The sequence below is a fragment of the Dipodomys merriami genome, unplaced genomic scaffold (genome assembly GCF_024711535.1).
Source record: "Dipodomys merriami isolate MVZ:Mamm:240054 unplaced genomic scaffold, mDipMer1.0.p SCAF_1084, whole genome shotgun sequence".
NCBI lineage: Eukaryota > Metazoa > Chordata > Mammalia > Rodentia > Heteromyidae > Dipodomys > Dipodomys merriami.
Window position 1 is genome coordinate 1 of NW_027202365.1, and position 22,806 is coordinate 22,806.

A 22,806-nucleotide genomic window follows, 5' to 3' on the forward strand; every position below is an offset into this window, starting at 1 on the left:
AAGCCAGCCTAGGCAAGAACCTATGAAACTCTATATTTCCAATTAACAAGTAAAAGTACCAGAAGTGGAACTGTGGATCAAGTGGTAGAGCCCTAGCTTTGAGCAAAAAAGCTCAAGGACAGCACCCCCAGGTCCTGAGTTCAAGCCTCAGGATTCACATCTACCCACACAAATAAAGGATAGACACTGTCAGTCAGTGGCTGTGGCTCCAGTACTGGGGATGGTGCACTGCTGCGCTCTACCGCAGGCCTCAGATTATCTTATACAACCTCTTCACTTGCTGATTTACAAGAACTCCTGCTAAATATTGTCTCATCAATCATGTGCATGCATTAGTTAAGCCTCACCAATGCTTGAAGCGTGTGGAAGGAGGCGATTCTACTTTTCACTTAGTCTGCATTGTGTATGGTTCTTTGCCTTAGTAAGGAGACTGGATACCTTTTCATGTCCCTGACATGTGCTTCTAAGAGGTCAATAGCTGCCTGTTTTCTATGATATCCCAAACACATTGCAGCTGTTAAATCAGTTGCTTTGCCTAGTCATGAATTCTGCCAGTTCCAGCCAGCTGACCCTTAAAAGTGGCCAGTACCCCAGCCCTCTGCCTCTGTCTGTGGGCTGGCCAATAGAAGGGAAGTGTCGTCTGTCTGAAGCTGGCTGAAGAGCTCTTTGCTGACTTCTATCAAGTGGCTAACCTTGGGTGTTAGAAAGCAGTTGACTCATCCTTGTTTTCATTCTCTTTCTACTGCTCTGTCTTGGTTTCTTTGCTATAAGAAACAGGTAACTTCAAGTAGGTCTTCGTCTCTTTATTCATGCAATACTAACTTACAACCAGTGGTCTTTCCTAATATTTTGAATAGGAAAGTAAAGAGAAAATGGATCTTTAAGAGTATTTGGAGGCTGGGAATGTGGCTCAGTTGTAGAGTGCTTGCCTAGCATGCATTTGAATTCCTGAGTACCACATACACAGAAAAGACCAGAAATGGCACTGTGGCTCAAGTGGTAGAGCACTAGCCTTGAGCAGAAGAATTCAGGGACCATGCCCAGGCCCTGAGTTCAATCCCCAGGCCTGGCATGTACACATGTACGCATGCACGCATGCATGCATAAATAAATAAATAGGATGAGCAAAAGATTAGACAGTTGTCTCCACTTCGTAGTTTGCTGTTGACTTGCGTGTGCTGCTGCCTGTGTTTTAAGAGTTCTCTGTGGGGAGCTCTTAGGACACGTTTATCTTCTTTGGAACTTCATGTAGTTGGTCTAATACATAAAGCAGCCAAGACCGTCAGATCCTCCTTGTTGCCATTGATAAGTTTGTCAGCTCTCAAGCCACAGCTTTGTGTACATTCATGTATTTTTGTCTGGGCCTTATGGATAGGCCTCAGACATTCCACAGCTACCTGGAAGACATTATCAACTACTGCTGGGAGCTTGAGGAGGGGAAACCCAACCCCCTGAGAGAAGCCAGTTTCCAAGACCTGCCTCTTCGTACCCGTGTGGAGATTCTGCACCGCCTCTGTGATTACCGGCTAGATGCAGATGATGTCTTCGATCTACTCAAGGTGCTTCCCTGAAAGCCCTTTCTCTAGCACAGTAAAAACCCAGTAGTTGAGAATGGAGCTTTGAAATCAGAGCCTAGACACTGTCCCTAAGCTTTTTTGCTAAAGGCTAGTGCTCTACCACTTGAGCCACAGTGCTGCTTCTATCTTTTAGTGGTTAGTTAGACGTAAGAGCTCTTGGATCTTTTGGGGGGGGGGTGGTAGGAATTTGAACTAGGGCCTGGACATTGTCCCTGAGCCTTTTTTGTTTTGTTTTTGTTTTGCTCAAGGTTAATGCTTTACTACTTGAGCCACAGTTCCACTTCTGGCTTTTTGGTCATGAATTGGAGATAAAAAGGCTCATGGCCTTTCCTGCCTGGGCAGGCTTTGAGTCATGATCCTCAGACCTCAGCCTCCTGAGTAGCTGGGATGACAGACATGAGCCACGGATGCCCGGCTGGCAGGTGTCCGGATCATACAGGATTAGACCTGGTGATGACTTCTAGTCCTTTCTTGGTCATGTCATTTAGAAGTAGTCTTCATTCAGGACTCCAGCCTAGGTCAGGCCCTGGGGTAAATTGGGAGTCTCAGCTGGAGCAGAATGTTGCTGTGGGTTCTGACTGAGCTGCCATAGTGGATTACATGGGACAGAGCCTTAGAACATCTTATCCTACCCACTACCTTTTGTGTACATATAAAGTAAATCTAAGCCAGGTAGTCAGACCATTCATTGGAATTCTCCGTTTTTGGAGGGGTGGGAGCCGTGGTTGGGGTAGGGAACATTTCAAGTATTTCTATATCTTGTTCTTCGAAGAAGGTACCCCCATCCCATTCTGTGTTTTATCTGCCCAGATGGAAAAATGATATCCTGTACTTGGCATTTTGAAACAGGTGATAAGTTCGTGTATTGAAGTTTTCTTCCATTTATTTAGTTCATTGTTTTCCCCAACCCTCCTTCCTTTTCTGCCAAGGGTCTGGATGCAGACAGTCTCCGTGTAGAAGCTCTAGGGGAAGACAATTCAGGGGCACTCTACTGGTATTTCTACGGAACATGAATGTATAAAGAGGATCCAGTACAAGGGAGGTCTAATGGGGAACTCTCCTTGAGCAGGTAAAGTCTTCAGTGTCAAGGCTGTAATAGCTACATGTAAAAATGTCTTTAAAGTTACATGCCTCAGTGCTGGGTTGTGGCTTAAGCCATAGAGCACCACTTTGCAAACCTTACGCCCTAGGCTCAAACCCTGGTACCACACATACATAAAAGAAGAAAGCTCATACAAACAAAGAAAGCTAGAACTTTATTTTCTAATGAGGGGAATTAACTGTATCAGCATTCTTGAAGGGAGAGTAATTTCATATACAAATAAAAAGGAGCAGGGCACCAGTTGCTCACACCTGCTATATTTCCAGACATGTTTAAAATATGTCCCAATCAATCTCACCCCTTATATCAATTTCCTTTCCCCCTTCTCCCCTTCCTACCATCCCAAAACAATTTCAACATGCTTCCTTGTTCAATTTTCATAGCTGCAAGCCATCTCTTTCAATCAAATTTATACCCTTCCAAAATATGTTTCAAAATTATGCACCCTTGGCCTCTTCCTCTCGGTCCCATATTGAACTCGAGTTGGAAGAGGCCAGTCCGGTCTCAAAATGGAGGTAAAACCGCCGCCCGGGTCGCCCCCAGCCTGACTCTGGCTGTCGCTCCTGTCACTGGGGGGAGGAGGGCCATGATCCAAAGGAACCAGAGCAGCTGCGGAAGTTGTTTATTAGTGGTCTGAGCTTCAAAACTACAGATGATAGTTTAAGAGAACATTCTGAGAAATGGGGCACACTCACAGATTGTGTGGTAATGAGAGATCCTCAGACAAAACGTTCCAGGGGCTTCGGTTTTGTGACTTACTCTTGTGTTGAAGAGGTGGATGCAGCCATGTGTGCTAGACCCCACAAGGTTGATGGGCGTGTTGTGGAACCAAAGAGAGAGGTTTCTAGAGAGGATTCTGTGAAGCCAGGAGCCCATCTAACAGTGAAGAAAATTTTTGTTGGTGGTATTAAAGAAGATACAGAAGAATATAATTTGAGAGACTACTTTGAAAAATATGGCAAGATTGAAACCATAGAAGTTATGGAAGACCGGCAGAGTGGAAAAAAGAGAGGATTTGCCTTTGTAACTTTTGATGATCATGATACAGTTGATAAAATTGTTGTTCAGAAATACCACACTATTAATGGGCATAATTGTGAAGTGAAAAAGGCCCTTTCTAAACAAGAGATGCAGTCTTCTGGATCACAAAGAGGTCGTAGAGGTGGATCTGGCAACATTATGGGTCGTGGAGGAAACTTTGGAGGTGGTGGAGATAATTTTGGATGTGATGGAAACTTTGGTGGAAGAGGAGGCTATGATGGTGGAGGTGGTGGCAGCAGAGGTAGCTATGGAGGAGGTGATGGTGGATACAATGGATTTGGAGGTGATGGTGGCAACTATGGTGGCCGTCCTGGTTATAGTAGTAGAGGAGGCTATGGTGGTGGTGGACCAGGTTATGGAAACCAAGGTGGAGGATATGGGGGTGGTGGAGGAGGATATGATGGTTACAATGAAGGAGGAAATTTTGGTGGTGGTAACTATAATGATTTTGGAAATTACAGTGGACAACAGCAATCAAATTATGGACCCATGAAAGGGGACAGTTTTGGTGGAAGAAGCTCTGGCAGTCCATATGGTGGTGGTTATGGATCTGGTGGTGGAAGTGGTGGATATGGTAGTAGAAGGTTTTAAAACAACAGAAAAAAAGGCTACAGTTCTTAGCAGGAGAGAGAGAGCGAGGAGTTGTCAGGAAAGCTGCAGTTTACTTTGAGACAGTCGTCCCAAATGCCTTAGAGGAACTGTAAAAATCTGCCACAGAAGGAACGATGATCCATAGTCAGAAAAGTTACTGCAGCTTAAACAGGAAACCCTTCTTGTTCAGGACTGTCATAGCCACAGTTTGCAAAAAGTGCAGCTATTGATTAATGCAACGTCGTGTCAATTAGATGTATATTCCTGAGGTCTTTTATCTGTTGTAGCTTTGTCTTTGTCTTTTCATTACATCAGCTATATTGCCCTGTGAATTGTGGTAGTGGTACCAGGAATAAAAAATTAAGGAATTTTTAATTTTTCAATATTTGTGTAGTTCAGTTTTTCTACATTTTAGTACAGAAACTTTAACAAAATGCAGTTTTGAAGGTGTTTCCTTGTGAGTTAACAAGTAAAGATCATTGTTAATTACTATTTTGTATGAATTTTGCTAAAGTTAACTGTAAAGAAACACCTACTGACTTGCAGTTTAAGGGGAATCTGTTCTCATTTCCAAACCATGATAAGAATGGGCGCTGACATGTGGAGAGAATAGATACTTGCATGTATGCATTGTGTGTTTTAGATACATAGGATTGGGTATTTAAATTAGCATATTTGTGAATTTAATAGCATTAAGATTACCTTCAAATGAAAAAAAACCCTCAAAATCCCTATTTGTGCATTTTCCTTCAATGTAATCATGGTTTTAGTGTGTTTTAAGATTTGCAGAATCATAGCTGTGTTTAGAACATCTCCATTCTACATTTACCTTGATCACATTGAGAATGACTGCTACCATAGTTTTGGAGTGTAAAGCATGTCTGCTGCCCTCTATTTAAATTTGTAAAGGGTAGGGGATGTTTTCCCCATCCCTTTAGAAACCATTCTTAATTTTTGATTCAGGACCACTAAGTGTGCAATGTCTGAGCATATTAGTGGATACCTGATTTTATTCTGTTTTTCCTTTGAGACCCCTGAGGCCTATAAATTTTATTACTTTTCTTTCCTTGGTTTAATTTCTCCATGCAAGTTTTCAGAGGAAGAGAATAAAAAGACACTTTATTGTCATATCCTTAAAAAAAAATTATGCACCCTCTACTATACCTTTGTCTCTGAGTCTCTTTTGTAATTTGGTTCAGCAGTATAGTAATGTGTATGCTATTTATTTATGAAAAGCAGTTTGTGATTTATTTATTTATTTATTTATTTATTTATTTATTTATTTATTTATTTATTTATTTATTTATGAAAAGCAGTTTGAGATCTCTGATCAGAATTAAAAAGAAAAGAGGGATAGTGCTTGCCTAGCCGGGCACTGGTAGCTACTCAGGAGGCTGAGATCTGAGGATCACCAATCAAAGCAAGCCCGGACAAGAAAGGCCATGAAACTCTTATCTCCAATAAAACCACCAGAAAACCAGAAGTGGTACAATGGCTCAAATGATACAGTGCTAGCCTTGAGCTGAAGAGTTCAGGGACAGCACCCAGACCTAGAGTTCAAGCCCCACAACTGACAAATAGATAGATAGATAGATACATACATACATACATAGATAGATACATAGATAGATACATAGATAGATACATAGATAGATGGTGCTTGCCAAGCAACTGAGTTTTATTCCCAGCACAACAAAAAAACAAAGCAAACAAAAAGCAAAGCACTTATGTGTGCATATTTTTAAAAGATAAGAACCTATAGCCTTTTTGGTCTAACAGTATGAAAATATAGAATTTTAGAAATTTAGGATATTTTGTTCTTGCCAATATATATAGTTTTCATATAACTAAAAAGGTGATATTTTGTTTTCTGAACAAATGTCCTCCAATTGCATTCACTTTCCTGTAAATGACATGATTTCCTGTAAAGTATACATACATACAGTGCCAATACCATGTTTTTGTTACCATGATTCTTTTTTTTTTTTTTTTTTTTTTTTGGGTCAGTCATGGGGGGGCCTGGGCGCTGTCCCTGCGCTCTTCAGCTCAAGGCAAGCGCTCTACTGCTTAAGCCACAGTGCCACTTCCGTTTTCGAGTGGTTTTATTGGAGATACGAGTCTCATGGACTTTCCTGCCCAGGCTGGCTTTGAACCATGATACTCAGATCTCAGCCTTCTGAGTAGCTAGGATTACAGGCATGAGCCACCAGCGCCCAGCTTACCCTGGTTCTTCAAGATAATTTGACGTTTGGTATTATGTTTGATGTCTATGTTTGAATACTGTTTGTAGTATCTTTTTTCTGTTGAGATCTAGTTTAATTCCATTTTGGTCTGATAGAATATTTCAATTTTCTTATATTTTCTCAGACTTCCTATATATTCTAGAAAGTCTTATGAGCTGCCAAGAAGAATGTGTATTGTGTTGTAACATCTATAGATGTCTGATGATTTCATTTTGTCTACACTGCCATTTAATGCTGCCATTCTAGGATTTCTTTACTGATGTTTTTGTATGGATAACCTATCTGTGAAAGTGAAATACTGAAGTCTCTCATTATTATTTACCAAAGTTTATAAGTTCAGAAATATTTAATAAATCTGAGTGTGAGCTATTTTGTGCATATATATTAACAATCATAATTTTTCTTCATGGATCATTACCTTCATTAATATGAAGCGACTTTGTTTCTTCAGACTAATTTTTAGCTTGCAATCTATAGTATCAGATATAAATATGGCTAATGCTGAACACTTTTGAAGTCCATTTGCTTGGAAGGTCTTTTTTCCCATTCTTTTACCCCAAGCCATGTGTTTCTTATAGGCAACAAAGAGTTAGGTCTTGTTTTAGGTATTGTTTTTTGATCTAAGTATCCATTATGTTTTTTGAGGGTTTTGTTTGTTCGATTTTTCAGTCATGGGGGTTGAACTCGCATCTTTCGATTTTTTAGTCATGGGGGTTGAACTCGCATCCTGGGCATTTTCTCTGAGCTCTTTTTGCTCAAGGCTAGTGCTCTACTACTTTGAGCTACCACTCCACTTCCAGGTTTCTAATGGTTAATTGGTGGCAAGAGTCTAATAGACTTTCTTGCCCAGGCTTGCTTTGAACCACGATCCTCAAATCTCAGCCTCCTGAGTAACTAGGATTACAGATGTGAGACACCAGAACCTGACTAGTGTATGTCTTTTGACTAAAGAACTAAGATCTTTAACATTCAATGTCAGTATTGAGAGAAGTATGCCATGTTTCCTGGCATTTTGTTTTTTTGTGATGTTTGCTTCTTCTGCGGGTAATTTTTCCCTAACTACCTTTTGTGGTGCTAGTTTGAAAGCCATAAATTCCAGTAGTTTTTGTTTTTTGTGGAATGTTGTTATTTCTCAACCAATTTTTATGGATAGCTTCACTATGTAAAATAGTCTGGGTTGACAGTTGTCTTTTGGGTCTGGAATAATGTCTTTCCAAGTCCTCCTTGCATTTAGTTATCTGTGTTGAGAAATCTGCTGTTTTTACAAGGAGCTTGTGATAGTAAGTTACTTGCTTCCTCTCTTTTGACATTTTCGATATTCTGTATATTTAGATAGCTTACTATACTGTATCTAGGAGCATTTCTTTTCTAATCTTGCCTGTTTGGAGTATGGTAGGCCTCCAGCATAAGGATGATACTCTATTTCTCAAACATTTTCTGCTATTATTTTGTTGAATAGGTTTTCAAAGCCTTTAGTTTTTATTTCTTCTTCCTCATCTATCCCTACATCTGTAGGTTTAATCTTTTGACTGTGTCTGAGAAGACTTGTATGTCTCTTGGTCCTTCTAAGTACTTTTGCAATGCTTTGACTGATCTAATTTATCTGCTCCAGTCTTTTCCAATATGCCTTAGAATCCAGGGTATCTTTGTACTCTTGGAAGACCTTCTTTAACAATGGTAGTAGTAGGAAGCAAAAGTAATTTTGAAATACATTTTTTTGTTTTTGTTTTTTTTTTGGTCAGGTCGTGGGGCCTGAACTCTGGGCCTGGACGCTGTCTCTCAGATCTTCAGCTCAAGGCTAGTGCTCTACCACTTGAGCCACAGTACCACTTCTAGCTTTTTTCTTTTTTGCTTATGTGGTGCTGAGGAATCAAACCCACGGCCTCATGCATGCAAGGCAAGCGCTTCACCACTGAGCCACCTTCCCAGCCCTTGAAATACATTTTGAAGGAGGATGAATAATTAATTAGCACACACAAGGCCCTGGATTGGATCCTCAACATCATAAAATTTTTTTTAAAGAATCTAAAGTAAGTAAGTATTCACAGAATTGCCAGATTTTATGCACACTCAGCAAAGTCCATCAATGAACCAAACCTTCCCTTTGATCCTACACAAATTTACACATCAAGCAATGCTCTAGAATAATGTTACAGCCCTAAACATTAAAACAAATAACAATATTCTTTTTTTTGGGGGGTGGGGGTGGTCCGGTCATGGGCCTGAATTCTGGGCCTGAGCGCTGTCAGCTCTTCAGCTCAAGGCAGGCACTCTACCACTTGAGCCATAGCGCCACTTCTGGCCCTTTTTTTCTGGTTATGTGGTGTGCTAAGGAATCGAACTCAAGGCCTCATGAGTACAAGGCAAACGCTGTACCACTGAGCCACCTTCCCAGCCCCGAAATAACAATATTCTTACCATGAAGTTTTTCTTGGATCCTGTGGGCTTCAGCTAATTGCTCTTCAGCAGCTCATCTTCCAAGGCCAGTTTCCTTTCTAGCAACAGCCAGATCATATTCCAGACTTTGTCGTAATGCTTCGCCTTTTTCAACCTCAGACCGCAGCTTGGCAATCTGGCTCTCATAGCTTGACAAGTAAAAACAAATTTGTAAGCTTAACAGATAACATTAAAACATGTTTCTAAGATAGTGATATCATGTACTTAACCATTTAAACTTCTTAGAAAAACTTGATTCCATACATTTGTAAGAATTCACAAATTTGTATTTTCTGAAACACTAGAAATATTATTGTATCAAATGATATTCAGTAGTTCCTTGCTTTAGAGGGAGAAAAAAACAACAACTCGTAAAGCCAGGCACCTATAGTTCATGCCTGTAATCCTAGTAACCCAGAGCTACTTTATGCAGAAGACAAAGGCTCAAAGCCAGCCCAGCAAAGTCCATGAGACTTCCCTTTCCAAAATAAGTAGCAAAATAAGTAGCAAAAAGCTTGGCTAGAGGTAAGGCTCAAGTAGCAGAATACAAGTAAACTAGCAAGCTTAGCCAAAAACATTTAAACTCTCATATGAATTGTTATACAAATAAAGAAAAATCATGCCTTTTAATGATAAGTAAGTACTTAAAGAACATGAAACATAAGTAATTAAAACTTATTTTCTCAGCCAGGCGCCGGTGGCTCACGCCTGTAATCCTAGCTACTCAGGAGGCTGAGATCTGAGGATCACGGTTCAAAGCCAGCCCAGGCAGGAAAGTCCATGAGACTCTTATCTCCAATAAATCACTAGAAAGCTGGAAGTGGCGCTGTGGCTCAAGCAGTAGAGTACTCACCTTGAACTGAAGAGCGCAAGGACAGCGCCCAAGCCCAGGGTTCAAGCTCCACGACCAACAAAAAAACCCACAAAACTTATTTTCTCTACTTCTATTCTATAAACATAATCACAAAGAAAACTGCATCAAAGTACAATTTTGTTTGTGTGGGTGGGGGGTGGTCATAGGGCTTGAACTCTGGGTCTGGGTGCTGTCCCTCAGCACTTCAGCTGAAGGCTAGTGCTCTACCATTTGAGCCATAGCGCCACTTCTGGTTTTCTGGTGGTTCATTGGAGATAAGAGTCTCATAGACTTTCCTGCCTGGGCTGGATTTGAACCACATCCCTTAGATCTCAGCCTCCTGAGTAGCTAGGATTACAGACAACACCTGGCTAAAAGTACAATTTATTAAACATTGTCTATATTATTTTTTGTTGATTATGACATCAGTGGCAAAACATATAGTAATAAAAGTGGCAACTCTTGGGTCTGGGAAGGTGGCTCAGTGGTAGAGGGCTTGCCTTGCATGCATGAGGCCCTGGTTTCGATTCCTCAGCACCACATAAGCAAAAAGAAAAAAGCTGGAAGTGGCACTATGGCTCAAGTAGTAGAGCGCTAGCCTTGAGCTGAAGAGCTGAGGGACAACGCCCAGGCCCAGAGTTCAGGCCCCACGACTGACCCCCTCCCCTAAAAAAAGTGGCAACTCTGCAAAAATCATAACAAACTACTAATATATGATCCTCCATTAACAATTATGAAATAGGTCAGAGAGAACTAGATGATTTAAAAGGTCCTTTTTCTAATTCTAAAATCATATGATTTAATCAATGATTCATATTAAATACTTATGTGGTAAGCACTGTGAAAGATACAAACCAAATGTTACTGAACTACTGAGTCAAGGAATTAAATTCTACAGAAGGTATATAGGTTCAGTTTTATAAGAGTACCTCACAAAATCCAGTTAAACTGCTTACTATATCAGACTGTGGTCTATATATCTATCAAATAAAGAAAAGACAAAAGGCTGTGTGAAAGTAGTTCATGCCTATAATCCTAGCTACTCAGGAAGCTGAGATCTATAGATCATGGTTTGAAGCCAGTCTAGGCAAGAAAGCCCAAGAGTTTCTTATTTTCAATTAACTACCAAAAAAGCCAGTAGTGGGGTTGTGGCTCAAGTTGTAGACTACTAACCTTGAGTAAAATGTCTCAGGGACAGTGCCTAACCCTAAGTTCAAGCCCTAGGGTCAAAATCAAACAAGGAAAGAAAAGACAAAGGGACTTCTGAAAGACACATCAGAAATTACTACTAGCTGCTATTAATATGTATGTGGCAGAAACTACATTCTTTCTTCACAAATAAAGAACCAGTGAGTGGGGCTGGGAAGGTGGCTCAGTAGTAGAGTGCTTGCTTTGCATGCATGAGGCCCTGGGTTTGATTTCTCAGCACCACATAAGCAGAAAAAGTTGGAAGTGGGGCTGTGGCTCAAGTGGTAGAGCACTAGACTTGAGCAGAAGAGCTGAGGGACAGTGCCAGTTCAGGCCCCACAGCCAACAAAAACAAACAAATAAATAATGAGGTTTGGAGGTATGGATCAGTGACAGAGCATAGTATACACAAGATCCTGAGTTCAATATTCACCACAAGGGCAAAAAAGTGGGGAAGGAGAAAGAAAAAACCATATGACATAGTAATTTACAAATGTCCATTAGCATGTAAGAAGAGAAACAGCCAGGGCCCAGTGGCTCACACCTGTAATCCTAGCTAAGGATCATGGTTCAAAGCCAGCAGGGGCAGAAACGTCCCTGAGACACTTATCTCCAATTAACCACTCAAAAAAACAGAAGTGTTGCTGTGACTCAGAGGTAGAGTGCTAGCCTTGAGAAAAAAAATGCTCAGGGACAGCACCCAGGCCCTGAGTTCATGCCCCGCAATAGACAAAAATTTAAAAAGAAAAAAAATCACCTTATTTATAAATTTAAGGTAACTCTAATATTTTGTTCCAGCTTCATTCCATTACTCCCTGCCCATTCCCTCACCTTTCATAATACTAAAGTAGTTAGCACTGGATCCTCTTTTGTGTTAGTTTTTTTCCTTGTTTGGTTCAAATCCATCCAGATCGTTTTCATTTTCTATACACAGGCATTCTCCCTTTTTTTTCAGGTTGTAAATAATTCTAAATAGTTGTTCCTTCTCTATTCCTTGATCTCTCCAAATAATTCTGGCTTTATAGGTTACTTTAATGTCCACTGTGTTTCTTTGGATCTTTATATCAATACGCTCTACTGATGTCTCCAATGAAGTTAATTGATTCAGCTTCCATTTTTGTGATCAAACTTCAATAATAATACTCACATCTTGGAATCAGAAATGGTCTCAAGATGGGTTTCTGACATTGGGGGGCTAATTTAGGTAAGTCTAACTATAGTGAAGATCCTGCAGCAAGTAATCCACTAGTAATCCACAATACACAGCAGGACCACAGATAATTAAATTATCATGCAAAGCTGTTTAAGATGAAGTGCCATTTGAAACCAAACAGTTAGAAAATGAAGTAGAAAAGCAACTCACCATTATTGCATTATCTTTGCCAAAAGACTAAATATTACTAAACAATTTGCAAAAACAATCTCAGGGATTCAGGAACACAGCTCAAGACAGACAAAAAGTCAGGTACTAGTAACTTAAATCTATAGTCCTAGCTACTCAGGAGGCTGAAACTTGAAGGAAAAGTCTTCAATTAACCGGCAAAAAGCCAGAATTAAAGGTGAGGCTTAAGTAGCAGAGTGTCCAGCTATGAGCAAGCAAGCCAAAGAAGAGTGAGAAGCTCTAATTTCAAGCCTCAGTACTAGAAGATACTCAGAAAACTCAGAGAATTTCCATGGTGGCGTTTAAAGAATCTCTTATATCCTGTAGCCCTAGAACATACAAGTTCAAGAACCAGACTCTAATTATGCTGAACACTGAATTATCTTTAATGGTGAGTCTAACCAAGTTTCTCCTAAAAAGTTTCAATTTGGAGATAATTAGGAAATAAAGGACCTTGGTTGAGAGCTTTCAGAATTACATAAACCTAAAAATTGTGAACCCCAAGTATCTCCAAAATAATTTTTACCCATCCCTCCTCTTTGAAGTAACTAGCCTTCTACTGCTCAAAGATTTATTCATGACTACAAGAAGGAGCTGACTTATGAGTATTTCCAAAATCCACCTGCACTGCTGCCATTAAAAACTTACTCAAGGGCTAGGAAGTTGGCTCAGTGGTAGAGCACTTGCCTTGCATGCCTGAGGCCCTCGGTTCGATTCCTCAGCACCACATAAGCAAAAAAAGAAAAAGAAAAAACCTGGAAGTGGCGCTGTGACTCAAGTGGTAGAGCGCTAGCCTTGAGCTGAAGAGCTGAGGGACAGTGCCCAAGCCCAGAGTTCAGGCCCCATGACCTGACCCCCCAAAAAAACTTACTCAAATCTCAGTTTCTATAGGAGAAATGCACAGCTGACACTAGAGATAACAACATATATAACAAAAGAATTACATGCTTTTTTTTTTTTTTTTTTTTTTTTGGTCATGGGGCTTGAAATTCAGGCTTCATCACTATCCCTCAGCTCTTCAGCTCAAGGATAACGCTCTACCACTTGAGCCACAGCGCCACTTCTGATTTTCTAGTGGTTTATTGCAGATAAGAGTCTCACAAACTTTCCTGCTCCAGCTGGCTTTGAACCTCAACCTTCAGATCTAGCCTGCTGAGTAGCTAGATTACAGGAGTGAAACATCAGTGCCAGGCATGAGTACATTTCTTATCAAACATTGTTACCTCCTCCTTTGTTTTTTCCCTGCCATCCCTTCCCTCCCATCTCCACAACTACATCCCTCCCTGCCCCATTTAAAAAAATTTTTTTTTAACCTACTGGTCAAAGCCCTCATTGTTTTTTTGTGTTTTTGGGGGTATAACTGGTCCTGGGGCTTAAATTTAGGGCCTGGGCATCTCCCTTTACTATTTTTGTTCAACGCTAGTGCTGTACCAATTTAGCCACAGCTCCACTTCCTACATGTCACTGGTTAATTGGAGATAGAGTCTCACAGGATTTCCTGCTCTGGGTACCTTCCAATGGAGATTTCCAACACTCAGTCTGCTGAGAAGCTAGCATTATAGGCACCCAGGTTCTGATTGCTTTTTGATATTCACGGTGGAAAACTTACACTGACTTTATCACGCCTCTGACTGAACTGGATCTTTGATTACTATTCTTACAAAAACTTATTATTATTATTATAAAGGTGAGGTACAGAGGAATTACAGTTACAATAAGTTAGGAAAAGAGTACTTTTTTGTTGTTGTTCATTGTGGGGCTTGAACTCTGTCCCTCAGCTCTTCAGCTCAAGGCTAGCACTCTACCACTTAAGCCACAGTGCCACTTCCAATTTTTTCTGTTTATGTGGTGTTGAGGAATTGAATCCAGGGACTCATGCATGCGAGGCAAGCACTCTACCACTGAGCCACCTTCCCAGCCCCCCAAGAGGATATTTCTTTTGGACAATGTCACCTCTTCCCTCTCTCTGTTTTTCCATCCTGTCCTCACTCACAAGTTATATAGTTCACTTTTCAACATAGTGAATACCACTGTTGCATTTGTTCACTAATGTTCTTTATTTTTATTATATTTCCCTATATTTTTGCTAATTCTCACTATGTTTACATCAGATTTAAAACATCACATGAAATGTCTATACGTATTATATATAATATATATTATATATAGAATATATAATTATATAATTATAAAATCACAAAGTGTAAGGTATGTTAGTACTATTGTGTATTAAGATGAATAATTATATTAAAATATAAAGGAAGGGATTGTCGTTAATTTTGGGGTAGTACAGGACTGGGGTTTGAACTCAGTGCATGTATTAGGTCAGTGTTCTACCACTTGAGCCAATACAATGCAAAATATTTTCATTAAAATGAATGTATTTGTCCTAAAAGAAAAATCAGTGCTTTGAAAGGGTTAACATCTTAGTACATGAAAAATTCATAAAGATAAAATATCCTCATGCATGTGTCTTTGTTCCTGAGAATTGAACGTAGAGCTCTATCACTGAGCTATATTCTTAATCCTCTATATACCTTTTTTTTTTTTTTTTTTTTTGGTCGGTCATGGGGCTTGAACTCTGGGCCTGGGCACTGTCCCTCAGCTCTTCAGCTCAAGGTTAGAGCTCTACCACTCCACTTGAGCTGCAGTGCCACTTCCAGTTTTCTGGTGGTTTATTTGAGGTAAGAGTTTCACGGACTTGCCAGCCTGGGCTGGCTTTGGACCACGATCCTCAGATCTCAGCCTCCTGAGTAGCTAGGATTACAGGCGTGAGTCCGGGCAACCATCTATATTCTTTAATACAGGGTCTCACTGAGTTGCCTAGGCTGGCTTCCAATTCCTGATCCTTCTACCTTCACCTCTATGATAGCTGGGATTATAGACAAGCACTCCGACCTTCTATGCCTTATCTTTCCATCAGGGTTCATCACCTGCTTCTTCTCATCCATTTAAATATTTGGTAGAAAAATTGATTATCTGCCAAGTATAGGCAATGCATAAGATGATGTCTACTTCTAAGTAGTTTACAACTGCCAAGAAAGATTGTAAATAGGCGCCACTGGAAGATGAAGCTGAGCCTTTCCAGATAGGATTTTTGGCCTGAGTCATTTCAGAAAGAGTTAAACAGAATGATCTGCTGGTGGAAAACAAGCTAGGGAGTGGTTCCATTGTAGGTGAAATGACCCAAGTAGGAGTTTGTATGTTTAAAATTTAGTGAACCATTACCATTTCTTTAATTTTTTGAGTAAGATACAAAATACCAATGGAATCTAATGCAGATGATCAATTCTTGAGTGTCAGCTATGATGAAGTTGTTTTACACTTTTTGCTTACAAAAGGATTACAAATTGCAGTTCATGAGACTTTCTGAATTTAGTTCAGGGAAAGGTCTTTTTCTTTTTCTTTTTTTTTTTTTAATCAATTTATGGTGGGATTCAGGTCCTCAGAACCCAGGAATATTGAGATCTATTAATTAGGTACAGTCAAAACCCTTTTTTCAAAATATAACTGTGATGTTCCAAAGTTGTTTTATTTTCAAACTATTTGATACTTAATTTTCTTTAAAAAGACAGTTCTTAAAAATAAATCACAGTTCTAGTTATGGTACCTAGGAAGAGGAGGTGGGGGAATACCCATTAGATAGAGAATCATGGAGTGAGAAGCTAAGTATTTCCCAAGTATTAAAAGATCACTTTGGGGTCTGGGAAGGTGGCTCAGTGGTAGAACGTTTGCCTTGCATGCATGAGACCCTGGGTTCGATTCCTCAGCACCACATAAGCACAAAGAAAAAAACCAGAAGTGGTGCTGTGGCTCAAGTGGTAGAGCACTAGCCTTGAGCTGAAGAGCTGGGGGACAGCGCCCAGGCCCAGAGTTCAGGCCCCACGACCGGACCCAAAAAAAAAAAAAACAACAAAGATCACTTTGTTCATTGATTTTGTTTTATATTTATATATTTTCATGAAAACAATGTGTACAGTAGTGTGCCCAAATCTGCAGTATGTGGCTTGATGGACTTTTCCAATGTGCCTTGATCCCTTCTCCTTCCAGGTCTTTATCAATTTCAGTTTGTTTCCTTTTTTCCCCTAGTCTACTTTTTCAGTAGAGTCTTACTAGAATAATCCTTAATATAATAATCCTTTGGTATTTTAAGCTAGCAGTTCCCTTTAGGAAAATCTGTTTAACTCTTTTGTATATGCTTTGACTTTGAAACATTGCAAGCTTCTTGTCCCTGTGCTCTTGAGCTCAAGGCGAGCACTCTGCCACTTGAGCTATAGCGCCACTTCCAGTTTTCTAGTGATTTTATCTGAGATAAGAGTCTCACCGACTTTCCTGCCTGGGCTGGCTTTGAACCTCGATCCTCAGCCTCCTGAGTAGCTAGGATTACAGGCCACTGTCACCGGCACTAGTGGTAGTTTAAAAATAAGATTTTGTTATTATTAAAGTGTTTTGTACAGGGGTTACCATTTCATAAGTAATGAGTACATTTCTGTTTTGGAACTTTGCCACCTCTTCCTATTAGCAGTACTTTTGAAAATAACTTAAAATATTTGCCTACACGTAGTAAGCGTTTGAACAAACTCTTAAAGCTGTTTACTAGCAGAAAGAAGCATATGAACCAACATAATAGTATAAGGATGGAGGGGACAAGTAGAGAAATTAAGGTTCTTAGAACTATTGGATGATTATTCTGTTATTGTCTGAAACCCTCATTATTATAGATTATGAGTCCAGATTTTCTATTCTGTAATGCTTATACAGATAGATACTAGGGTCAGCTCTTGTATTTGCAGTCAACTTGTTTTCTAATTAAAATGTTTTGTATTTGTCCTCCTCTCTGAGATTGGGACTCAGACCCTGGTAATCTGATACTTTTGCTCATTGGCTTGGTGCTCTACCACCTGAACCACAACTCCAACCCCATGTTTTTGAAATTTCAAATAGAAATGTTATTTAACTCTTGGAACATACTAGTGCTTGGTGGCTTGAAAGATTGAAAACTAATAAAGGAACAGGTAACCCCATGTGATTCAGCCATACAATTGAAGTATGTTTTCATTATACATTTCAGAGTGGGAAGTGTTGCTTTAAACTTTTGTTAATGTCAGCTTTTATATTACTCTGTTTATGCTTTCTAGAATGTCATTTAGAATTGTGAAGTAGATTGACATTCTTTTTTTTAAAATAATTTTTTATTATGAAGATACTGTACAGAGGGGTTACAATCACATGAGCAAAGTAATAAGTACATTTCTTATCAAGCATTATTGCTTCCTCCTTTGTTTTCCCCCGACCATCCCTTCCCTCCCACCTATACAACTTACACCCCCCCCAAATTGTAAAGTTCGTTTTTCTTTTTTGGGGGGGGGGTCTGGTCATGGGGCCTGAACTCTGGGCCTGGGCACTGTCCCTCAGCTCTTCAGCTCAAGCCTAGCGCTCTACCACTTGAGCCACAGTGCCACTTCCGGCTTTTTTCTTTTTGCTTATGTGGTGCTGAGGAATCGAACCCAGGCCTCACGCATGCAAGGCAAGTGCTCTACCACTGAGCCACCTTCCTAGCCCTTAAAGTTTGTTTTTTGACATAGCATCTTGTACATGTCATTGTTGCAATGGGTCAGCCTGTATCCCTGTTTAAACAACTTATTTTTTCCCTTCTGCTTCCCAAATTATACCAACATCAAATACAGTGAAAATGGGTTATACCGTGGGGGAGGGACATAGAAAAAAACAAAAAAAATCACGTGGTACCTTATAAATACGTTACAAACAATAGCAAGAAAGAAAAAAAAAACACTTGATTCCTTAGCTTGGTGTTCATTTCACTTAATATCATCTTATTTGACCTTTTCTGCTTGTCTCAGATATATAGTAGTTATAGCAAATAAGGAAAATCAATGGGACCTATGTTTCTTTGCACCTGGCTTGCTTCACTTACTTTTTTTCTTTTTTTTGGGTTCGGTCGTGGGGCCTCAACTATGGATGGGCCTGGCTGCTGTCCCTCAGCTCTTCAGCTTAAGGCTATCGCTCTACCACTTGAGCCACAGTGCCACTTCCAGCTTTTTTCTTATGTGGTACTGAGGAATCAAACCCAGGGCCTCATGCATACAAGGCAAGCGCTCTACCCCTGAGCCACCTTCCCAGCCCCTAATATAATTTTTTTCCAAGTCTTTCCATTTCCTAACAAATGGGGCAGTGTCATTCTTTCTGATAGAAGCATAGAATTCCATTTTATATATAACACATTTTTTTGATCCATTCATCTACTGAGGGGCATCTCGGTTGGTTCCATATATTAGCTATGGTAAATAATGCTGTAATAAACATAGTTGGGCTGGTAGCTTTTGTATGGTCTTGTTTGTGATCATTTGAGTAAATGCCCAAAAGTGGGATTGCTGGGTCATTGGGGAGCTCTTCATGGAGTCTTTTGAGGAATCTCCATAGTACTTTCCAAAGTGGTTGAACAAGTTTACACTCTCACCAACTATGCAGTAGGGTTCTCTTCTGACCACATCCCCTCCAGCATCTGTTGTTATTAGAGGTCTTGATTATAGCCATTCTAAATGGGGTGAGGTGGTATCTCAACGTTTTTTTGATTTGCATTTCTTCTATGGCTACAGAGGTTGAGCATTTCTTCATGTAGATTTTGACATTCTTTATGTGAAATACTTGGATTAAGATAAGTTTAAGAATTGAGAATTTGAGCCCGGTGCTGGTGGCTCACGCCTGTAATCCTAGCTACTCAGGAGGCTGAGATCTGAGGATCACGGTTCAAAGCCAGCCCGGGCAGGAGAGACCATGAGACTCCTATCTCCAATAAACCACCAGAAAACCGGAAGTGGCGCTGTAGCTCAAGTGGTAGAGCGCTCGCCTTGAGCTGAAGAGCTGAGGGACAGCGCACAGGCCCAGAGTTCAAGCCCCACGACCGACAAAAAAAAAAAAAAAAAAAAGAATTGAGAATTTGGGGATTTGAGGAAGTTAATGGTGGTACATATTCCATGTGTTTTGCTACTGCTAGCATGGCACATAACTTTCTGCAGAGAAATTATAGAAACATGACTGCATAAAAAAAATGACTGAATTAGCTTTGGTTTTGCAACAAAGTGAATTTGAAAAAGACACCTTTGTTTTATGGAACTTCTTAGGTTTCAGAGTGGGGAATAAGATTTGGAACCTGTAAAATGTCTGATTTTATATCTTCAGCTGTCTTGAATATGTTATCAACTTATTCAGATGTGTTGAAGTGTATATGACTGAATGATGGTAGTTTTTTTTTTAATGTTTCTTTTAGGTAGATGAAGTTCCTGATGGAGCTGTAAAACTACCTACAAACAAACTACCCATTTTCTTTTTTGGAACTCATGAGATGTAAGTCCTGTTAGCTTTTAGATGCAAATTAGAAGTTTCAGGATTGTGCATAAAATGAAAAAGTAGAGATTAATTTAAAGAGGAATAGGAAAGAAATACAAAACTTTAAAATTATTTTTGAACTTTAGAATAAATTTTCAAGCTACCTCTTTGTGTTGAGGAAGCACTATGTATCTTTTACTTTTAGATAGTAAAGGCACTGTAGGTTTAATTTTGATTGAAAGTTTAATTTTCTTAATCAGGGAAGGAAGCAAAAGAATGGTGGAAAGTTTGTATGGGAAGTTTTTACAGGACATTCAATATTTCTGTTCAGTAAAATTACATGGACTTTCTTCCCCCCTCCCCCCCCATTCTGGGATTTGAATTCAGTGTCCTGTACTTGGTAGGCAGGTGCTCTACCATTGAGTCATGCCTCTGGCCCAACTAAGTGATTTCTTTTTTTTTTTTTTTTGTCAGTCATGGGGCTTGAACTCTGGGCCTAAACTCTGTCCCTGTGCTCTTCAGCTCAAGGCTGGCACTCTACCGCTTAAGCCACAGTGCCACTTCCGGTTTTCTAGTGGTTTATTGGAGCTAAGAGTCTCATGGAGTTTCCTGCCTGGGCTGGCTTTGAACCTCGATCCTTAGATCTCAGCGTCCTGAGTAGCTAGGATTACAGGCGTGAGCCACCAGTGCCTGGCCCAACTAAGTGATTTCCATAAGGATTATCTTATATTATGCTTTAGGCCTTAGGCTATATTGTACGAAATATGAGCAGATGAAATCTGGACAGTTCCTTTGAGTGTACTAGAGGCTTATGGGTAGTAGAGCCACTCTGATTTGTTCTACTGTCCCTAGTGGATATGGGCACAAACTGATTTGGTGAGACAATTTTAATTTTTCAAAAATTAGCTGAAAATTGAGCTGTTACTTTTACATGCATAAGATTTTCTGGGAGCTATCTCATGGGTTTCCAATGATTATATTTGTATATACCTATCATTTAGTAGCCTTCTAAGTACTATATAATTTGACTGGTTTTGAACTTAAAATAATTTCTGTAGCTTAGGCTTGCTTATTTGGGATGAAGAGAAACAAAGCTTGGTATTCCTCTTCTAATTATAATTATTTTCCTAGAAATGGCTACAATGACAATGTCTGATTTAATGTTTCTTAGCAACCAGCTTTCAGTTATTAATGTGTATGTGTGGTACTGAGGTTTGAACTCAGCCTCCTGCTTACTAATCAGTTATCCTTCAGCCCTTTTAAATTCTGGTTGTTTTTGGAAAGGGAGTTGTATTTTTGCCTCAGGCTAGTCTTGGACTACAGTCCTACCTGCCCCTCCAGTAACTAGGATTATACTGCTGTACCATTATCCTAGCTCTCACATAATTTTTTCAACAGTTATGTTTCGCTGTGATAATATACACAAAATGTATACCACTAAGTTGATTTTAATATGAATTTCATTAGATTTTAGCAGTTTCTTGTATTCATGATCATTCCATTTTCTTCAGTTCTAAACAACCACTAATCTACACGGTTGAATCACCATTTCTGGCCATTTCATGTTAGTGGTATTATAAAATACCACAAATTATTATTTTTTTGAAACTTAAAAAAATTGTCTTTAGTTGTACAAAGGGATTTCAATTCAACAAATTGATAAATTTGTAAGTACAATGCATCTTTTTTGTGGGGAGCGGCCTGAACTCTGGGCCTGGGTGCTGTCCCTCAGCTCTTCAGCTCAAGGCTAGCACTCTACCACTTGAGCCACAGTGCCACTTTGGTTTTTTTCTTTTTATGTGGTGCTGAGGAATTGAACCCAGGGCCTCATGCATGCAAGGCAAGCGCTCTACCACTGAGCCACCTTCCCAGCCCCTAAAGAAACATTTCTTAGGGCTTATCCAAGACTTTCTGAGTCAGTCTGTAAGCTATGGAGTTCAACAATCTAACAAGCCTTGGGGATGATCCTGAGCCATACCAAATTTACAAATACTGTATTAAATGTAGCTGGCATTAGTTGAATTTTCTTTGGAGGGGAAGGGAGGCAGTTTGGGGCTTGAACTCAGGGCCTGGGCACTGTCCCTTAGCTTTTTTGTTTAAGACTAGCACCCTACAGTCACTAGAGCCACAGCGCTAATTCTTGCTTTTTTATGTGGTACTGAGGAATCAAACCCAAGGCATCATGGCATGCTAGGCACGCACTCTACCACTAAGCTACATTCCCAGTCTCCAATTTTTTATTTTTGTAACTTTAAAAAATTCTTTCTGAGTGGGCTGGAAAGGTGGCTCAGTGGTAGAGCACTTGCCTTGCATGCATGAGGCCGAGGCCCTGGGTTCGATTCCTCATCACCACATAATCAAAAAGAAAAAAGCTGGAAATGGTGCTGTGGCTCAAGTGGAAGAGTGCTAGCCTTGAGCTGAAGAGCTGAGGGACAGCACCCAGGTCCAGAGTTCAGGCCCCATGACCAGACCTCCCTCCCCCCCCAAAAAAAAAAAATTACTTCTGATTTCTCTGATTTTAAGGCATTTTGTAAAATATTCATATACGCGTATGTATATATATATACACATTCTTACAGTTTTATAGGGCACTTATGTAGACCATTGTTACTTCTTTTTTTTCTTTTAACAGTCTTGGAGATCCAATGAGGTCCTAGTTCATACAAGGCAAGTGCTCCTTCAGTGAGCTAAAACCTCCAGCATTAGGTTACTATTTTAAATTTAAAAGTGACTATTCTTTCCCCAACATTAAAAAATGGAGAACTTTTATTTTCAATGCTGAAGATTAAACCTAGGGTCTTGAACTTGCTGAGCAGTGTTACCACTTAGAAGCATATGTAGCCCAAAGTCTGTATTTAAATCACAGCATTACACTGGGTACCTAAACTGATTAGGTATTACTTGGTTAATTAGGTATTAAGATGGTTAAGGGGGAAAAAAAACGAGGCTATTAATAATCAAGAAATTAAGGCCTCTGAAGGTAGCTCAGTGCTAGAGTCCTTGCCTGCATGAGGCCCTGGGTTCCTCAGCACCACTTAAGCACCACC

The 22,806-nt window shown here is 39.9% G+C and overlaps 1 protein-coding gene and 1 pseudogene across 19 annotated transcripts in view; both read left to right on the top strand.

Moving 5' to 3' along the window:
• Positions 1–64: 64 nt before the first annotated feature.
• Positions 65–22,806, top strand: part of LOC138815266 (hepatoma-derived growth factor-related protein 2-like) — a 256,847-nt gene continuing 234,105 nt past the window's right edge. For 15 of the 19 annotated variants that reach the window (XR_011368274.1, XR_011368257.1, XR_011368267.1 and 12 more), the window contains exons 1-2: positions 65–1,559; positions 2,507–2,646. Coding sequence is in view for 1 of the 19 variants with exons in the window: in XM_070004570.1 (XP_069860671.1) it covers positions 2,591–2,646 (56 nt within the window). In the remaining 18 variants the exon portion in view is untranslated. Of the gene's footprint in view, positions 1,560–2,506; positions 2,647–19,700; positions 19,778–22,806 lie in introns of all 19 variants that reach the window. The other 4 variants (XR_011368239.1, XM_070004570.1, XR_011368273.1 and 1 more) reach the window with 3 other exon arrangements.
• LOC138815261 (heterogeneous nuclear ribonucleoprotein A3-like) lies at positions 2,654–6,263 on the top strand (annotated as a pseudogene).